This window comes from Pogona vitticeps, chromosome 2 (assembly GCF_051106095.1).
Source record: "Pogona vitticeps strain Pit_001003342236 chromosome 2, PviZW2.1, whole genome shotgun sequence".
Lineage (NCBI taxonomy): Eukaryota > Metazoa > Chordata > Lepidosauria > Squamata > Agamidae > Pogona > Pogona vitticeps.
The window spans coordinates 296,781,881-296,798,011 of record NC_135784.1 but is presented as its reverse complement, the minus strand read 5'-3'; the positions used below and the strand labels follow the sequence as shown (position 1 = coordinate 296,798,011).

The 16,131-nt window shown below is 42.4% G+C and overlaps 1 protein-coding gene across 8 annotated transcripts in view; it reads left to right on the top strand.

Moving 5' to 3' along the window:
• NEDD4L (NEDD4 like E3 ubiquitin protein ligase) overlaps positions 1 to 16,131 on the top strand; it is a 322,144-nt gene that overhangs the window by 95,180 nt on the left and 210,833 nt on the right. For 6 of the 8 annotated variants that reach the window (XM_078385189.1, XM_072992884.2, XM_072992886.2 and 3 more), the window contains exon 2: positions 12,935 to 13,008. In XM_078385189.1, the coding sequence (XP_078241315.1) occupies positions 12,935 to 13,008 (74 nt within the window). Of the gene's footprint in view, positions 1 to 30; positions 50 to 1,009; positions 3,018 to 12,934; positions 13,009 to 16,131 lie in introns of those variants that run through there. The other 2 variants (XM_078385193.1, XM_078385191.1) reach the window with 2 other exon arrangements.

Sequence of the window (16,131 nt, the reverse complement as noted above, 5' to 3'; positions counted from 1 at the left end):
TGTTCTTCTGTTCTCTCCCTGTGTGTGTGCCAGTCTCACGTGAGTCAAGGTCAGCAAATTTCAGGGTGCCAAAATGGTTAGTGCGAGCACTACCAGGTACTTAAAACCCTTCTCATCCTGTCTTTTGAAAGCCCACTAAATTGAGCCAGCTGTGGGGATTATGCCAGCAGGTGCAGGATTGTGAATGACTGAAAGGGATGTGGTTATGTCCGGTCCAGGTACTAGATAGGTATTGGAAGGGAGATGGTCTAGGGCAGTGGTTCTTAACCTTTTTGAAAGAAACGCCCCCTTGAGCCATTGAGGAAGTTATCATCGCCCCCCTCCCCACGGTTATATCTTATTTATTTATTTATTTATTTATTTATTTATTTATTTATTTATTTATTTAAGACACTTAAATTCAATGACCCCTGAAAACAAAATTCAATTCCAAGAAAATGAAATGCCCCCCAAAAAGTAACATTTAATGATTTAGTTGCAAGTGAATTTTAAGACGCAAAAAGAAATATAAAAAGGGCATAAAAACAAATGCAGGAACTAAAAATTTCAAGACATAAAGTCTGAAACGAAATTAAAATTGGAGGAAAATATATACATTCATGCACACTGTAAAAAGGCTGCAGACATCTTCACAGGTTTGGCTTGCTCCAGCGCCCCCCTACCGCCCCCTTCTGCACCAGCGCCCCCACACCGCCCCTTTTCGTTCTACCGCCCCCCTGAAAAATGAAATCGCCCCCTGGGGGGCATTATCGCCCACGTTAAGAACCCCTGGTCTAGGGGCAAGTGACCTGTCTGGGTATTCTCAGGATCTGTGTCTTTGTAGGTTTTCTCCAGCTGCTCGGTTGATGGGGGAAACCAAGGCTGGGTTGCCCCCTTCCCTGTTGCTCTGCCCAGCATGCAAAGTCTTGCCCATTCAGGCAGACTTCCAGTAGCTGACTACCAGTTCAGGTAAAAAAATTATATTTTTAGATGTTTAGCATGCTTTGACAGGGTTTTAATTCAGTGGTTGTTTTATTGTGACAGTACATTTCCTTGCATGTTAACACATTGTGTTTTTAGTTTTGTCTGTTTTTGAATCCTTTTATATTCCTTTTCGTGGGGAGGTGGAAGAATGAATGAATGAATGAATGAATGAATGAATAAATAAATATTTGCCTGAGGTATTTATTTTGTTTATTTGATTTGCATTTAATAGCCCATCTTTATTCCAATAAAGGGATATAAGGTGGCCTAGAAAATGGTTTTTAAAAAACATACTAACATCTCTTTTAAACAAGGTTCAAACAACAGAGCTAGATCAACAATTTCACTGTGATGTCTAGTAAGAGGGCTAAACTCCTTGTAAGGGGTCAAAGTTCAAGTATTGGCTTGGACGCACCCTTCCAAACTTTACATTACTAAGAAAGCTTTCAGTATAATAATAGCAGAACTCTGTCATTGTGTTAAGCTGGCTGGATAGCTCAGTGGTTTAGATAGCTGGCTGTGGAGCCAGTGGTTGGGAGTTCGATTCCCCACTGGGCCTCCTACAAGTAGAGCCAGCCTCTGTGGCCTTGGGCAAGCTGCGGAGTCCCAGGAGACCCCCCAGAAGAAGGGAATGGTAAACCACCTTTAAGTATTTTCTGCCTGGAAAAGCCTGAAAAGGGTTGCCGTAAGTCAGAATTGAATTGATGGCCCATCATCGTCATTGTTTTAACAAGAGATATAGGAGGATATTAGGAACCATTGATAACATGCCCAAGCTCAGCTACCTAATGTTTATTGTGAGGACCTCACCTGTTCAAGGTGATGACCTGATCTGAAGGTGCTTATGGTTGTGTTTGTTTTTAGCTGCTTTTCAAATTCTTTTTTATGATGTTTGAAAGTCAGCTTGAGCAACAGGCTGCAGTGAAAATGCGGAGGATAAATGTAATTAAATACAGTAAATCAGTAAGTCACACAGTCATTAGATAGTAGTAATTGCAAAATGGGCTAAACAACTTGTCATAAATAAACAGTATAATTAAACAATCCACTAGTAACTTATACTAATACAAAAAAAAAAAAATAAGGAGGACCCTACGCTACTTCCAGAATAAATCTGCTCCCATGTTTAGAAATCCTGAAGGTGTTCTCTCTTTCTTTCTTTTGTGGGCCCAACCATCTTTGTATTGTATCTGGAGTCTGTCCGGTTGTTGCCCTTCCAGCTAAGTCAAAATGGGCCAGACAGCAGGGTCCATATATTAACAGAACTCCCAGCTAGGTCATCTATGGCAGTGGTCTCCCAGAAACCCTGGTCAGCAGAGGTGGTGGTGAAGGCTTTTGGGAGTTGTAGTCCAAGAACATCTGGAGGTCCAAGGTTGGGGACCACTGATCTATGGTGAACTCACAACTGCATGACTAACCCTCAAGAATTCTGGGAGTTGTTGTCCTGTACAGCTTCAGGGCTAAAAAGAGAACCATTGGCTCTGAGCGATATTGGCCGGAATTCCAGCCACAAGAATCAGTCAGCCAGTAAGCTTAGAACAGGTTGGGTGTGTTTACTTAGCCTGTGAAATCAGAAGACCTGTTCTTGGTTAATTGCAGGTTGTCTTGTTCCAGCTCCGCCTTGTGCTTGATAGCAAGAAAGGCAGTGACAGATCTCTTTAATTGCTGCATGTGACTATGTCCAAGGGGCAGTTTTGTAGATTTAGATCCCTGTGCTGGGTTGTAAATGATGTCTTGCAAAGGGTAATTAAGCAATTGCGAAATTAACTGGGCCTCCATCACCCTATGATCCCAGCTATCTATATTGATTGGTTGCTGGAAGGTAATAGGTTTTAAAAGTATCTATGTAAGCTTATTTTAACTTATGAGCTGCAGAAAAACATGCTGGTCGCACAGGGCTTGTAGGACAGAAGGAATTCAGTGCTGAGATGGAAGATGGACGTGGCTGTGGATCTTGGGTGCTGCTACAAAGCAAAGAGTTTCCATTTCTGCTCCTACTGTTCTGAACATATTTTCTGGCTTTTGAAGCTAACCCAAAAGACATCTGAAGGCAGGTGAGTGTTGGGAAGAATCTTGCAAGGTAGTTTTCTGCTGGAGAGAGTTGCAGATTCTGCTCCCCCCACCCATGTTTTAGTTTTAATTATATCAGATTAATTGGTGGTCGTGTGTGTGTGTGAGTGTGAGTGAAATTGGATTATTAGGAAATACTTTTTGGATTAAAATGTTGTGCAAAAGCAGCTTCTGTCTAATCCGAGTGGTTGCTGCCTTTTGGAAATAGAGATGAAGACTCTGCAAGGGTCAAGACTGGATTTGGGCATTCTGGTTTCAGTGGGATCCAGTTTGGGTCAATTCCTACCTGAATCCAGAGTAAAATATGAAAATATGAATCTTTAAACTTTGCATATAAAATAGCTGTGGCTTTTTTTTAAAAAAAAAAGTTGTGTATGAAATGTAGAAATACTGTAGCCCTCTCACATGCAATGATGTGTGATGGAAAAATAATAATAATAAAAAAAATCATGAAATGTGCTGGTAGGAAAGGTCAAACCCAAACATCTTGTCTTGGTCACTTTAAGGATCAGAATGTATTTCAAAGGGCAACAGTTTCCTAATTCTCCTGGATGTTTATTCAGAGATAATTCAAGGTAGACTGTGAATATGTTGGTGAATGTCTGGTTCTCTGGAAAAGTCCTTGCTGCCTCAGAGGCAATGGCACATGTTACCAAAGAATTAAGCTCCATTAAAGAGGTAATCTATTTAGCCTGAGTGTCTTCAGAGGATTAAGCCTTAATGACAGAGACTTGAGGTCCTGTAACTTTAGGCTTTTGTTTTCTTTATAACAGGCAGAGGAGACTAGAGAGGTAGAACATCCGGTAGAACATTCTAGAACATTTGGTCCCTTAGAGGCAGTAATTCATTTTCACTCTCTAGGAAATGGGCTGCTTACACAAAAGTAGACCTTATTCATATAACAGCATGAATAAGAACAAGTGAAGGGCTAGGTTAAGATAGACTTTATTATGTTCCTAAGTGTTAACCCTCCTTCAGGAAGATCCAAGACTTTGCAAGCTTTTATTGAGTTGAATAATCTCTGTGCTTGGTAAACATTTACGGTAATCTTTCTCTAATTCTTGCCTTTTTCTTCTCTTGAATAAAATACATAAAATTCTATCCAGAATTTGGGTGGTATTTGTGTGTGTGTGTGTGTGTGTGCGTGTGCATGCGTGCGTGCGTGCATGCGTGCACGCAGAAGAAATCTAGGTAATCCTTCTGGTGTCTGAAATCACTTTTTCAAATGGCCAGAGTTTGACGTGTGGGTGGGTGTGGGCACTAACTGCAAGGAAAGGGGTTGTGTGCCAAGAAGTGGAGTCCAATTGCTCAATCTTTGCCCCTGTGCTTTCCTTGAATGCTCACCTCATGGTGAAAATGGCAGGGAGTAGAGGGGCTATCAGAAAAAGATCTGGACAGCTGCAATAGAGGAGTTCTGTCTCTCACACACACTGTTTTAAGTGTTTCGAAGACACACTGCCTTGCCTTTTGTATATAAACCACTGAGTCTATCAAGTGTTTTGGACTGATAAGACCCTGCTTTTTACCCAGTTTGACCTGATGTGAGTCAGACTAGTTTGGCTCAAGATCTGGCTGAATCAGTTGCACCACTCTTATAGAGATCTTTCACAGCCCTTCTAGATATGGCTTTGGAACTGAAGGTATTAGTATTTGAACCTAGGACTTCACCTGTCCTCAGTCCACATGCTTATCACTGAACATGGGACTATTCTATATAAAGTAGATATGCAAAAAAAAGAAAAGATTTTGGTGGGAAAAGAGTGAAGATTATATGGGAAGCTGTTTTAGGCTAAGGCAGTTTGTTCTTCTACTCCACTGTTGTCTACTTTGAGAGAAGATGATCTTTGTGCAAGGCAATGCCTTCCAGAAGTGTTGGGCTTTGACTTGCGGCCTGGCCAGCATTCATGGTTGACGAGCTGTCGCTGAATACCTCTCAACGACACCTGGATGGAGAGGTCTGAGCGTATACAGAGAGACATGCAAGCGATTTTGTGAAAGTTGTGCATTTTATGGAGTGCCACTGTGATTCTGCTTCTTTTCCTCCCAAAATAGCTTCCTTTTTGTGTCCGTGATTGATACGAAACCTTTTTCCCCCCTCTGGTCTGTGAAGTTGCTTCTCGAGGGAAGGAATACACTGCTGTAGATTCCATCCTTCATAGACTGAGGAGAGGGGGATGAGGGCAGGAGGAGAATGAATTTTTCCCATTACAGTATATAAATGGTGCTTCAACAGTAGCTGTTTCGCTCCCTGCATTCTTTATGTCATTTTTTGGCTCCTCTGTAGGCATGGCCGTGTCCAGGCGATCCAATTAAGATAGCTGCTGAATACATGTCAGCAACAAATGGCAATAGATGGTCTTTCTGAGATGAATATTACAGCTCCTGTGATGTGTGCCTTCTCCGAGTTCATAAGTTTAAACAAAGACTAAAGCAGACTTTTTAAACACCTAGTCATCCATAGATCTCTTTGTCACTGACTTATGTAGGTTGCAAACTGGATGGGGGTGTATAACACTCCTCAGAACTGCTCCATATCATGGTTGCCCCCATAAGACCAGATTTTGCACCTGGGAATCAGAACATCTGGCCACACTGGCTAGGGGATTCTGGGAGTTGAAGTAGAAAAAAGTAACTGTATCTAAGAAGGCAGTGGGACAAGTCCTGACTTTAAGGTGATAAAAAGCAAGCTTTCTAACCTAGTAGAACAGCCTTCCTCACCTCGTGGCTTCCACATTTCGGATGCTACAGCTCCCATCAACCCCCAAAGCTAGCAGTCAAGTTAATAGGGATCGTAGTCCCAGCCATCCAGAAGACACTATTTATTTATTTATTTATTTATTTATTTATTTATTTATTTATTTATTTATTTATTTATTTATTTATTTATTTATTTATTTATTTATTTATTTATTTATTTAACTTATATGCCACCCACTCTACCCAAAGGTCTCTGGGCAGCTTACAACAATTAAAATTCAATTATAATACAATAAAAGATAAAATGATTAAAATATAATTAAAAGTGCCATCAGGACCTACAGTTGATGTTACTTCAATTAAAAGCCTTCTGGAACAGGAAGGTTTTGACCTGGCGCTGAAATGTCATCAACGTTGGCGCCAGACGAATTTCAGTCAGGAGGGCATTCCATAGTCTGGGGGCAGCTGCCGAAAAGGCCCTTTGTGTACAAGCCGTCCCTCTTACCTCCTTGAGGAATGGCTCTCTCAAAAGGGCCCCCTGGCTAGATCTTAACTGCTGGGTAGGTTCATATTGAAGGATGTGGCTTTATATGTCAAAACAAGCACTTTGAATTGGGCCTGGACAGCAACTGGTAACCAATGTAACTTAAACAGAATTGGCTTGATGTGTTCTCTAGCGGCCCCACCACTCACCAGCCACACAGCTTGATTCTGGACCAGTTGCAGTTGCCGGACCCTCTTAAAAAGCAGCCCCACGTAGAGCGCATTGCAATAATCTATACGAGATGTTACCAGTGCGTGTGTAACTGTCATGAGACTCTGCTCGTCCAGGTAGGACCGTAGCTGGTGCAATTTCCGCAGCTGAACGAAGGCGCCCCTGGCCACCGAGTCCACCTGGGCTTCCAGAGTTAGACTATGTTAGGGAAGGACATAATCAAGTAGACCTGAATCACCCACCTGCTTCAGTATCCGAATACACCCAATGTTGCACCTAAGAAGGCAGTGCAAGACCCTATTCTGCTGAGCTGCTATTTAGATGTGAGTGTTTCATCCTCGGGAAGTATATACTAGAACAGAAATCATGTGGTCAGAACCAAGAATTCTTCCAGAGCAGTGTTTTAGGATGCGTATACCAAAATGAATAAACTGTCCTACTCTTGACAAGAGAACATTTTGGCCAAAACATGTACAGTATTTTTGAAGTTGGTTTAGTGTGTGTGTTCTGTGCTGTCAAGTCGGAACTGGCTTTTAGAAACCCTAATAAATTTTTCAAGGTAAATGAGATATTTAAGGAGTGGCCTTACCAGTTCCACTCTCCCAGTGAGTTTCCATGGTTGAGTAGAGATTTGAACCCAGAGTCCTAGTCCTTCACTATTGTATTGGTGTGTGTCCCAAAAACAAATATATATATATGTTTAAAATGTTGATTTATTTTACATTGTACTGTGAAGTGTTTTCTAGCAGAAAATCAGTTACTTTGATTTTTTAAAAAATTCAGTGTTGGAGTTTTCCCCCACATGAAGGAAGAGCGAATGAAATTTACTCCAGCATGCATACTGCTTTTTCTTTAAAGAGCTATCCTGTATTGTGCTACTATCCCCATAAAGAAAAGTCTGAAAAATAATAAGATTCTTGGAAGAAGTGCCTATATGTTGGTCTGTGAGCCAGGAGCGGTCGGTGTGCCATCCTCCGAGCATCCCGCCATAGAGGAAGAGAGTGTCTGTCTAGAAGGGGTGCCGATAGAGATAGAACAGGAGGGGATAGAGAGTAAAGTGGCATTGGAGGTGTGTCTGGCTGAGGGAAAGGAGGAGGAGCAGGACTTGATTGTATGGGAGGAGGTAAGAAAAGAGGGAGAAGACGCGCACATTTTTAATATAACGGAAAAGCCTGAACAAGCGAGGAAGGACCAAGCGGTCCAGACGGAGGAAGTATGTGAACAGGAGGATATATGCGGACTGTTAAAAGACTTCCCTAACTTGCGCGTGGGTGGAGGTCTATTACCCGGTCCTGAAGGTTTGATGGGGAGGAAGGAAGAATTAGAACCGTTTGAATGGACAGTGGGGGGGGTCTACCCCCACAACCAGCGTGGGGGGAGGAGTTTGATTCGTCTCAGTCCCTCTTTACTGCAGCACCAACGCGAGGGGGTTTGGGCGAGACATCCTTGTTGCAGCACACTTCGTGCGGTCCGCAGCAATCCTCTGTGACCCATGATGGATCGCGAGCGATTTGGGCCAGCCCTGATGTAAGAAGTGACTGGACGACCCCCGAAATTAGAATTCGCCGGTATGAGGTTCTGCCGGAATTAAGTTTGATTGACCCATTCGAGGCAGTAGAGTTGGATGTGTTAAAAAATAAAAGACATTCTGTTAAAGATACACAGCCGCCTCCTCCATGGTCTCTTCCCCCCGCCCCCATGTAATAATAATAAAAAAGGACTCGCCTTGCTCAAAATCCATGATCGGCATTTTAAAATTCTTATGAGAGTACAGTTTAGAGTCCAAAATCAGGTGAGGAAAATGCTGCGTTTTCCATAACCTGGCATCATTTGGATAGACTGAATAATAGCATCCGTCATCTGCAGCTTGCACGGTTGTTTCTCATGTGCTATTTTAGGAAGCCGAAATGGATGGTTTGAATAACCAGGTGCCTGAACTGGAGCAGCTGGTTTTCGCAACATGTAACTCACTGAGCCGAATGTTCCCAGTGGCTATATGTTGTGTGGCCAGACAGGCGCTTGGCAGTCCTAGCAGGATGGCCTGTGGGGGTACCTGACAGGATGTGGTATTTTGTTTGACCGGTTGACCATCCAGTTCACAGGTTGTACAGATTCGTCCTTATCTTTCTGAATAATGGACTCTTTCGATCCTAGGAAAAGGTTTTTTTTGCCAAGTGGGACAAAATAGTTAAAAATAACAATTTGGACAGCATCCCAGTTAGAGCGATATCTATTGAATCGGTGGAACTTCGAAAACTTTTCACGTCTCCATGGATTCAGTGGGTCCAATCTAGTTGGAGACAGACATCTGGATCATCTCTCTCTCTCTCTCTCTCTCTCTCTCTCTCTCTCTCTCTGCACCATTTATTGTCAACACCGCTTGAACTGAGAGGAACAGGTCACCCTTGTTGTGTTCTTTCTCAAGGAAGTTCCAAATTCACTTCTTTTGCATTCTAGCTTGTTTTCTAGCTTATAATTTGTTACAGTCTTGTTTGAGGACAGGGCAGTGTGTACTGCCCACGCAGCAAGCTGGGTAGTCAATTTACCTGCATTGGAAGTCTGGAAGGCTGAGTCAACCTTGAGCCGGCTATTTGAGGGATCAAACTCAGGTTATGAGCAGAGTCTTAGCTGCAATACTGCAGTTTAACCACTGCAGCATAAGGCTCCGAACAAGTAACTAGAGCCTGTGTGGTTTAGTGGATAGTGTTGGACTAGGACTCAGGAGTTGTGGGTTCAAATCCCTGCCAGCCAAGAAAGCCCATTGAAGGCAGAGCGGTGCCGGTAAAACCACTCCTTATGTATCTCCCCATACCTTGAAAACCCTATTAGGCTCTGTAAGTTAGGTACAACTTAATAGCATATAACAACAACAACAACAAAAAACATACAGCTGTTTTAATTGTAAAGACACAATCCTGGTTCCTCCCCCCCCCCAGCAACTTAATTAAGAGGAAGGGAAAGCTTTTTAGTTGTTGTTATTAGGTAATTAGAAGACAGATACCCTTATTGATTTTTACTGTGAATCAGAGTCAGCAGTTTCCACCTACTTTCTTCCCACCCTCTGATCCAGAGGACTGTAGAGAGAGAGTTGGTGGTGACTGCTAAATATTTGTGACCGCTAAATAACTATTTCTGCAAAACACAAATAGTTAAGAGTTTGGGTAGAAATTAGGCTAGCATTCCTGACTTTTCTAAGAGGAAGCCGATTCCTGGATTTTCAAACTCATTTCCCCCTATCTCTTTGCCGAACTGCGAGATTGAACCAGAAGTGCTTTAGTTTTCAGTTGAGGATACCTGAAATGGCCAATTGCAGAGTCAGGTTCCCATAGCAAAGTCTTGTGGTCACGCTTGGCTGAAAGTCCGCCATGCAAAAATAATAAAGGAGGAGCTTGTACATGTGTTGGCAAAACCCAGTTTTAACAGGGTTGGTCTCTGCTTTTCACTTTTGCAACCACTCCTGGCAGCTTGGGCAACAAGTTCTTGGCATGTGAAGTGCTTGGGCTTCTCCTGTGCAATGAATAAATCTCGGGGGATATTTTATAGGCAAGATAGAGGCACTTTTCTGTTTTCTCTGAGCAATGATAATTGGCCTCTCAGAATTAAGAAAGAAAGAGGATTTCCTATTGTTTGCATGTTGCTATGAAGACATCAGATTTGTGCTTCTCAAATCAATATGCAAACCAAGATGTAGTTATATTTTGAATAAAAGGACACCAATTATCTTTGGGTGTTTGACAGTTCTGTACTAAACATCTCAACAAGAAATGGATACAAGAATAGTATATATGTATTATATGCCTTCGAGCTAAAGGGTCACGTATCAGAGATAAAATATAGGAGACTCGGAACCTGTTAATTGGTTGGCTACCTGGATGGATGCTTCAACAGGAGTACTTGGCCTCTCCCCTCTCTGTTGTCATTTTCTACACATGGAGAGCAGGATGTGCATAGAGAAGATGCTCTTGCTTCCATGTAGGCCCTACATATGAGCAGGAATATTTCCAGGAAGGGCCCAGTCCCCTTAAGTATGGTGAATGTACCTAGTTAGAAACAAGTGAATATTTCTAGTATGATGCTAAAGAAAATGTCTTACAGAAACACTTTGTGTAAAGCAAAAGTGTAGAACATTAAATTTTGAGCAGATTTTTAAAAACGTTTCAAGCTGTTGGAATCCTCAGGCTGGCAAAATCAGGACCTGATGTGGGGAGATGTGTCTGTCCTTTTTTCAGAATACTCATGCATGTAGATGAGTTATATATGTGCCGTGTGCGGCCACAGTTAGAACGTTGCATAGAGTTTGTTATATGCAGACTGGGTCTATCTCTGTCATAATCATTTGGATGGGTGGATTTGAGATACAGGTACTGAAATTGATTTTTCATCAGGGGATGGTGTAGCACAGTCACATCTCCAAAATGATGTTCTTTTGTTCCGTGTTAATTAAACAGGGATGATTAACTGCTCTGTCCTAAAGTTACACTGAGACATTTACTTCCACATTCTGTTCCAAGTCCATTTCAGAGATAGCAGAATAAGTCAACAAGGTGATGTTTTTACAATTGTAAATACAAAAGGGTGATTTTCCCTTTCACAAGGAAAGAAGTATGTTGAAGTATGAAGCATTTGTGCTAAATTACATTCAATATCCTTTCTAACGGGAAGAGAAAGAAGTATCCCTTTGCTAACATTTTACACCACTAGCAAGGGTCTGGTGTTCTCATAATTATAGGCTGTTGTTTTTGTCTAAAGCCTTTTGTGGTTTGGGTTTTTGCAATCAATCTCTTCCTGTGTTTCTTACCTTGTTTGTAAAGTGATATTCTGGTATTTACTTCCAGTGTGTGTTTTAGTCTGTGGTGTTAGCTTTCCAGCTTATGTAGCTTGGAATTCTGCCCTTAGTTCAGCAACCCTGATGGTTCTGGGAATCTGTGTTTCATACCGTGGGTCACCTTACAGTTGGAACTGTGCTTGCCTCCTTAGAATCGCAGATTCACTGGGGTCTTAAACATCATCTTGTCCAAAGCAGCAAAGCCAAAAGCTAAAGCACCCCCACATCTGTGTCAGGCAGCTGTCCAGGTTCAACTTAAAGAGGGAGAGAATCCTACCTTTCCACAATAATGGGTTCTGTCCTCAAAGTGCTCTTATGCTCAAGAAGGTTCTTCAAATGCTTGAGTGAACGTTTCTGTTTGTTCTTGTGTACCATCAAGCCACTTCTGATTTATGGTGCTGCTATTATGGTTTTCAAGATACAGTGGTGCCCTGCATAGCGACGATAATCCGTGCAGCAAAAATCGCTGCAAAGCGATTTTGTCGCTATGCGGTTTAAAAAAGCCCATAGGAATGCATTGAAACCCCTTCAATGCGTTCCTATGGGCTTAAAACTCACCTTTAAGCAAAAATCCTCCATACAGCAGCCATTTTTGCTGCCCGGTAAGCGAGGAATCCGGGCGAAAACACAGCGGGCGGCCATTTTATTTACCCGGTGGCCATTCTGGAACCGCCGATCAGCTGTTGGAAAATCATCTCTATGCGGAACAGGGTACTGATCATTGCAAAGCGATTTTTCCCTGTCTAAAACATTGCAATGCGATTGCAAAAAAATCATCGCTATGCAGATTCGTTGTTAAACGGGGCACCCGTTAAGCAAGGCACCATTGTATATGAGATGTTTAAGGAGTAGTTTACAGCTGCCACTTCCCACTGAGTTTCCATGGCCGAGCAGGAATTTGAACCCACGTCTCTTGTGTGTTAGTTCGACACTCTGTCCACTGCAGCACACAGATTCTCGCAGCAGAATGGGTAGTCTCCTGTAATTTAAGCTGATAAAATCTAGCTCTGACTTCTGTAAGGCAGCAGAAAACGATCCTTAGCCTTTTTCTGTGTTACAGACCTACAGAATAATTGCATTTCCTTGCACTTAAGTTTCTCCACGCTGCACCACAATAGCCCCCCCTCTCATTATTCATGTGAAGAAGGAAAGTATGCCCAAAAACAAGCCATAGGTTGAGCCACACGCTTAATGCCATTTCTGTGACGTGCTGCTGGTTGCACTCGATTCTGATAACCTCCATGTGTAGGGAAGGGGCCCTGCATCAGAGACTGCCACTGAAACGATAAGCATCTAGCATTTCTAGCTGAATTTGAAAGCAGCTGGCATGAGCTGCCACAAGCAGCAGGGAAGAGGACTCAAAAACAGTGCATTTCCACACAGTGTCACTGTTCATGTGTAACCGTGCAAGAGGGTAACTTTCTTTGCCAAATCCCTTCTGGGTAAGTGGTTCCCGACCAGATGTTTTGGACTGCAACCTCTGTCAGCCCTGATGGCATGACTGGTGGCCAGAAACAGTAAGATTTATATTCAGAAACATCCCGAGGGATCTATATTCAGGAAAGCGGTCCTATCATTTCATTGCTAACTGTATTTGTATTCACAACTTTTATACAACTGTTTCTTGACCTTATTTTCTGTTGTCCCTTTTCTTTTTAAAACAGGAGGAGTCTCGTGTCCTTAGAGTTAAAGTTGTTGCTGGAATAGATCTGGCCAAAAAGGACATTTTTGGAGCCAGGTATGTTGTATTTTATGTTTTACTTACATTGCTTTTTTGGTGGTTGTGGTTACGTGTTGTCAAGTCGCCTCCGACATATAGTGACCCTTTGAATGAGCGATCGCCAACATGTCCTGTCTTCAGCAGCCCTGGCTCAGATCCTGCAAACTCAAGCCTGTGGCTTCCTTTAGGGAGTCAGTCCATCTTGTATTTGGTTTTCCTCTTTTCCTTCTGCCTTCCACCCTTCCCATCATTATTGTCTCTTTCAGGTAATCCTGTCTTCTCAGGATGTGCCCAAAGTAGGACAGCCTCAGTTTCCTCATTTTTGCCTCCACAGATAATTCAGGTTTCATATGCTTTAGCACCCACTTGTTTGTCTTTCTGGCTTTTCAAAGTATCCACAAAGCTCTCCTCGAGCACCATATTTCAGTTGAATGATTTTGTTTTTCTTGTCAGCTTTCTTTACTGCCCAGCTTCAACACCCATACATAGCAGTTGGGAATATTATAGTGTGGATTATCTTGGTCTCCGTCTCTAGTGACACATCCTTTTACTTGATTATCTTTTCTAATTCGTTCATTGCTGCCCTTCCTAGTCTCAGTCTTCTTTTGATTTCTTGGCTGTAGTCTGCATTTGGATTGATCTTTGGGCCAAGATATACAAAATCTCCTAACTATTTCAGTTTCTTAATTGTCAACATTAAAGTTATACAGTTCTGTAGCTTCTGTGATGATAGGTTCTAAATGAGTAGGATGGCAGCTTCTTTTGGTGTTGCCCGTACTTCCATTTCAGAACAAGCAGGAGCAAAGGTAAGTGAACAAGAATTTTAGCTGCTAACCGTGATTTATTTGATGAACTCTGATTAGTCAAATTTCTCTTTTGTTTTATATGCCCTACTGCTGTACAGTGGTGCCTCGCAAAACGATGTTAATTCATTCCGCGAAAAACATCATCTTGTGAAAACATCGTCTTGCGAAACGCGGTTCCCCATTGGAATGCATTGAAATCTAATGCGTTCCAGTGGGAAAATAGCATCTTGCGAAAATCGTCCATAGAAAACATTGTCTTGTGAAGCGCGGTTCCCCATTGGAATGCATTGAAATCTACTTAATGCGTTCCAATCGGGAAAAATTGTTGTCTTACAAAAATCGTCCATAGAAAACATCGTCTTGCCGAAGATCAACAGCAATTGCAAAAAACAATCATTTTGCGGATTAATCGTCCCTCGAGGCAATCATCTTGCGAGGCACCACTGTATAGGTTTATGTTCTGTTTTGGAGGCTGCAGTTTCTAAGTGAAATCTTCAAAGAATTATATTCTTTCCCAACACCTTAAAAGTGCAGTTCTTAAAAGTACAGTTCTTTGAGCAATATGCAAATAGGCTTCATTTAATGGTAAACAAATGTAGGAGATTTATCAGCTTTTAAGGCTTGTGCAGCAGGGCAGATAAGGCTGTAAGCTGAGAATTTAAAGTTTGTCTGGTTTGTGATTTCAGCAGGGGTAGGGGATGCTTAACCAACCCATTCTTTTGATCTTCTTTCAACTTGTGCAGTTTCACAATAACAACCGTAATCTACGTTCCGTGTAAGATGATTATCAAGATTGCTAAGGTAATGTGTGTGAAGCACTCTGAATGTTTAGAAAGCACTCCAGAAACCAGAGTTTCAGAACCTTTGGCCGAGGATTGTATACTGTATAGTCCTTGGATGTATTTTGAAGAACCTCTGGAAGTAATCAGTTCATGCGCCTGGCAAGAGAAATCTGCTCCCTTGGTGTTTTGTTTATATAAAGACTGCTACCATGTCTTTTTTTCACACTGAGCCTACAGAGGGGTCTGTGTTACCTCCTTCGGGAGTCCAAGGCAAGCTTTTTTTCCTGCGGAGAAAAGAGAAGCTGCAAGTTAATGTATTCAACCCCTTGGATTCCTGTGGCATCTGGAAACTCCTATTAGCTTCGTTGCATGTTTGGTTTAAAGAGTATCGTATCCATGCCAGTTTTTGGATGGTTTGCTTTAGACCTAAGTTTTATACTCTCTTTGCCTGATGGAAAGTTCTTGTAGAACACAAAAGCTTGCCCTTTTTTAGTGCTTTAGTGATCCAGTGAAAGAATTACTCGGCCCAGAACATTTCCTGTTGGGAAGGTAAGAAAAGGGAAATGAAGGAATAGTAGCAAGAGAGGAAAAAAGAGAAGAGAGGGAGAAGGAAAACTGAGTGGAATGGAAGGTAGTGCTGTCCTCTTTGGCTCTTGAGCTGTCTGGTGCAGTCTCGGCTGACCGAAAGAAAGTTTCTTCCTCTCTGGTACGCGTGAAGCTTAACTATTATTGTAGCTTTTTTTTTAATTGACAGTCATCCTCAGTTCTAAACATTGTGGTGTTGATGATGGCTGTATTTTGGTTGGGACAGGCAAGCAATTTTGGTCTCATTTGTGTGGATGTATTCTCTAGATGCCTTTAAGAGGGGATTGGACAGATTCCTGGAGGAAAAGCATCGCAGGTTACAAGCCACGATGGGGGTGTGCAATCCCCAGGCTTCAAAGGAGCACCTCCAAATGCCAGATGCAGGGGAAAGGGTATCAAGAGACAGGGATCTAGTTGTCTTGTGTGCTCCCAGATGCATCTGCTGGGGCCACTGTGAGATGCAGGAAGTTGGACTAGATGGGCCCTTGGCCTGATCCAGCAGGGCTCTTCTTATGTTCTTATGTTTCTATACTCTTTTACCTGCAGCGAAGTTCCACATTAAAATGGCCCACTTAAAACTATTTTGACCTTGAAATTGAGGGATATGTTTCAGCAAACCCTTGGAAAGTTCTCTCTAAATGCCATTATAGTCATCCTAGATATCCCTTCTCCTCCTGCCGAGTTCAGTTCCCCACTGTGCATCCTAGAAGAGTCAGCAGCCTGTGTAGCCTTGAGCGACCTGGACAGTCTCAGGGTGCCCCCAGAAGAAAGGAATGGCAAACCACTTCTGAGTACAGTGGTGCCCCGCATAGCGACAATAATCCGTGTGGAAAAAATCGTCGCTATCTGGATTTGTCACTATGCAGGGGGAAAAACCCCATAGGAACTCATTAAAACACATTTAATGCATTCCTGTGGGGGAAAAACTCACCGCTGTGCGGAAATCCTCCATCCGGCCGCCATTTTCG